This window comes from Otolemur garnettii, unplaced genomic scaffold (assembly GCF_000181295.1).
Source record: "Otolemur garnettii isolate 467f Iridium unplaced genomic scaffold, OtoGar3 scaffold00080, whole genome shotgun sequence".
NCBI classification, from domain to species: domain Eukaryota; kingdom Metazoa; phylum Chordata; class Mammalia; order Primates; family Galagidae; genus Otolemur; species Otolemur garnettii.
Window position 1 is genome coordinate 4086246 of NW_003852475.1, and position 1020 is coordinate 4087265.

A 1020-nucleotide genomic window follows, 5' to 3' on the forward strand; every position below is an offset into this window, starting at 1 on the left:
GGGCTGGATTCGAACCCGCCACCTTAGGTGTATGTGGCTGGCACCTTAGCCACTTGAGCCACAGGCGCCAAGCTGCTTCTAAACTCTTAAGAGAAAAAGAATGGCTTTACCTTTTATAGTTATATTTTAGAACATATTAAGTTAGCTGTTCATTTTGTCCCTTGGAAATCAAATTTTCATTAACATCACATACAACTTTCTATAAAAAAAACCTTATTAATTAAATTTATATCATATTTAATACTTATAAACTTATTTGTAAACAATAACAGAATATTACCAATGCCTCCACCAGCATGAGGAGGGGCTCCAAAGCGGAAGGAATCAATATAAGCCTTAATTTTCTCCAAATCTACAAAAAGATCCAAAACAGAACAAAATTATCTTATTTAACTAAAAAAATTACAAAAGCAATTACTGTTCAATGAAGATAAAAAAATAAAGACTGTTTCTGAGAAGTCTTTAAAATGTTTATAATGTATTATTTTTTAGAACATATGAGATATACTTTAAGTTATTTACCAATTCCATGATGTAAAGCTCTCTCTGTCAGCAGCTGAGGATCATGTATTCTTTGAGCTCCTGACAATATTTCTTCTCCTCTCATGAACATATCATAAGAGTTGGACTGTTTCTGTAAGAAAAACAAACAACACCAGTCTCTTCAAGTGGCTATCATCCTATGTCCATTGCTTGCATATGGAAAAAAAAAATCTCTGCTGAATGAAGAGCAAGTTCAATTTTGTTCTGTGAAGTAGAATTAAATTACTGAGGTTCTAAAATTTAATAACTTCTTCCTAGTCTATACAGACAGTCCTGGAGTTACAAACGTCTGGCTTATATACAATTTGCACTTACGAACAGAGGCTGCTACAGGTAATAGGTAAATGTACCTGTTTCAACTTACATACACATTCAACTTTTTGTTTTTTTTTGTTTTTTTTTGAGACGGAGCCTCAAGCTATCCCCCTGGGTAGAGTGCCATGGCATCACACTCACAGCAACCTCCAACTCCTGGGC

At 34.3% G+C, this 1020-nt stretch overlaps 1 protein-coding gene across 2 annotated transcripts in view; it reads right to left on the reverse strand.

Moving 5' to 3' along the window:
- Positions 1-1020, reverse strand: part of DARS (aspartyl-tRNA synthetase) — a 97513-nt gene that overhangs the window by 18409 nt on the left and 78084 nt on the right. For both annotated transcript variants that reach the window (XM_003794382.3, XM_023515855.1), the window contains exons 14-15: positions 523-634; positions 281-352 (exon numbers count right to left, since the gene is read on the reverse strand). In XM_003794382.3, coding sequence (XP_003794430.1) covers positions 281-352; positions 523-634 — 184 coding nt within the window. The remainder of the gene's footprint in view (positions 1-280; positions 353-522; positions 635-1020) is intronic.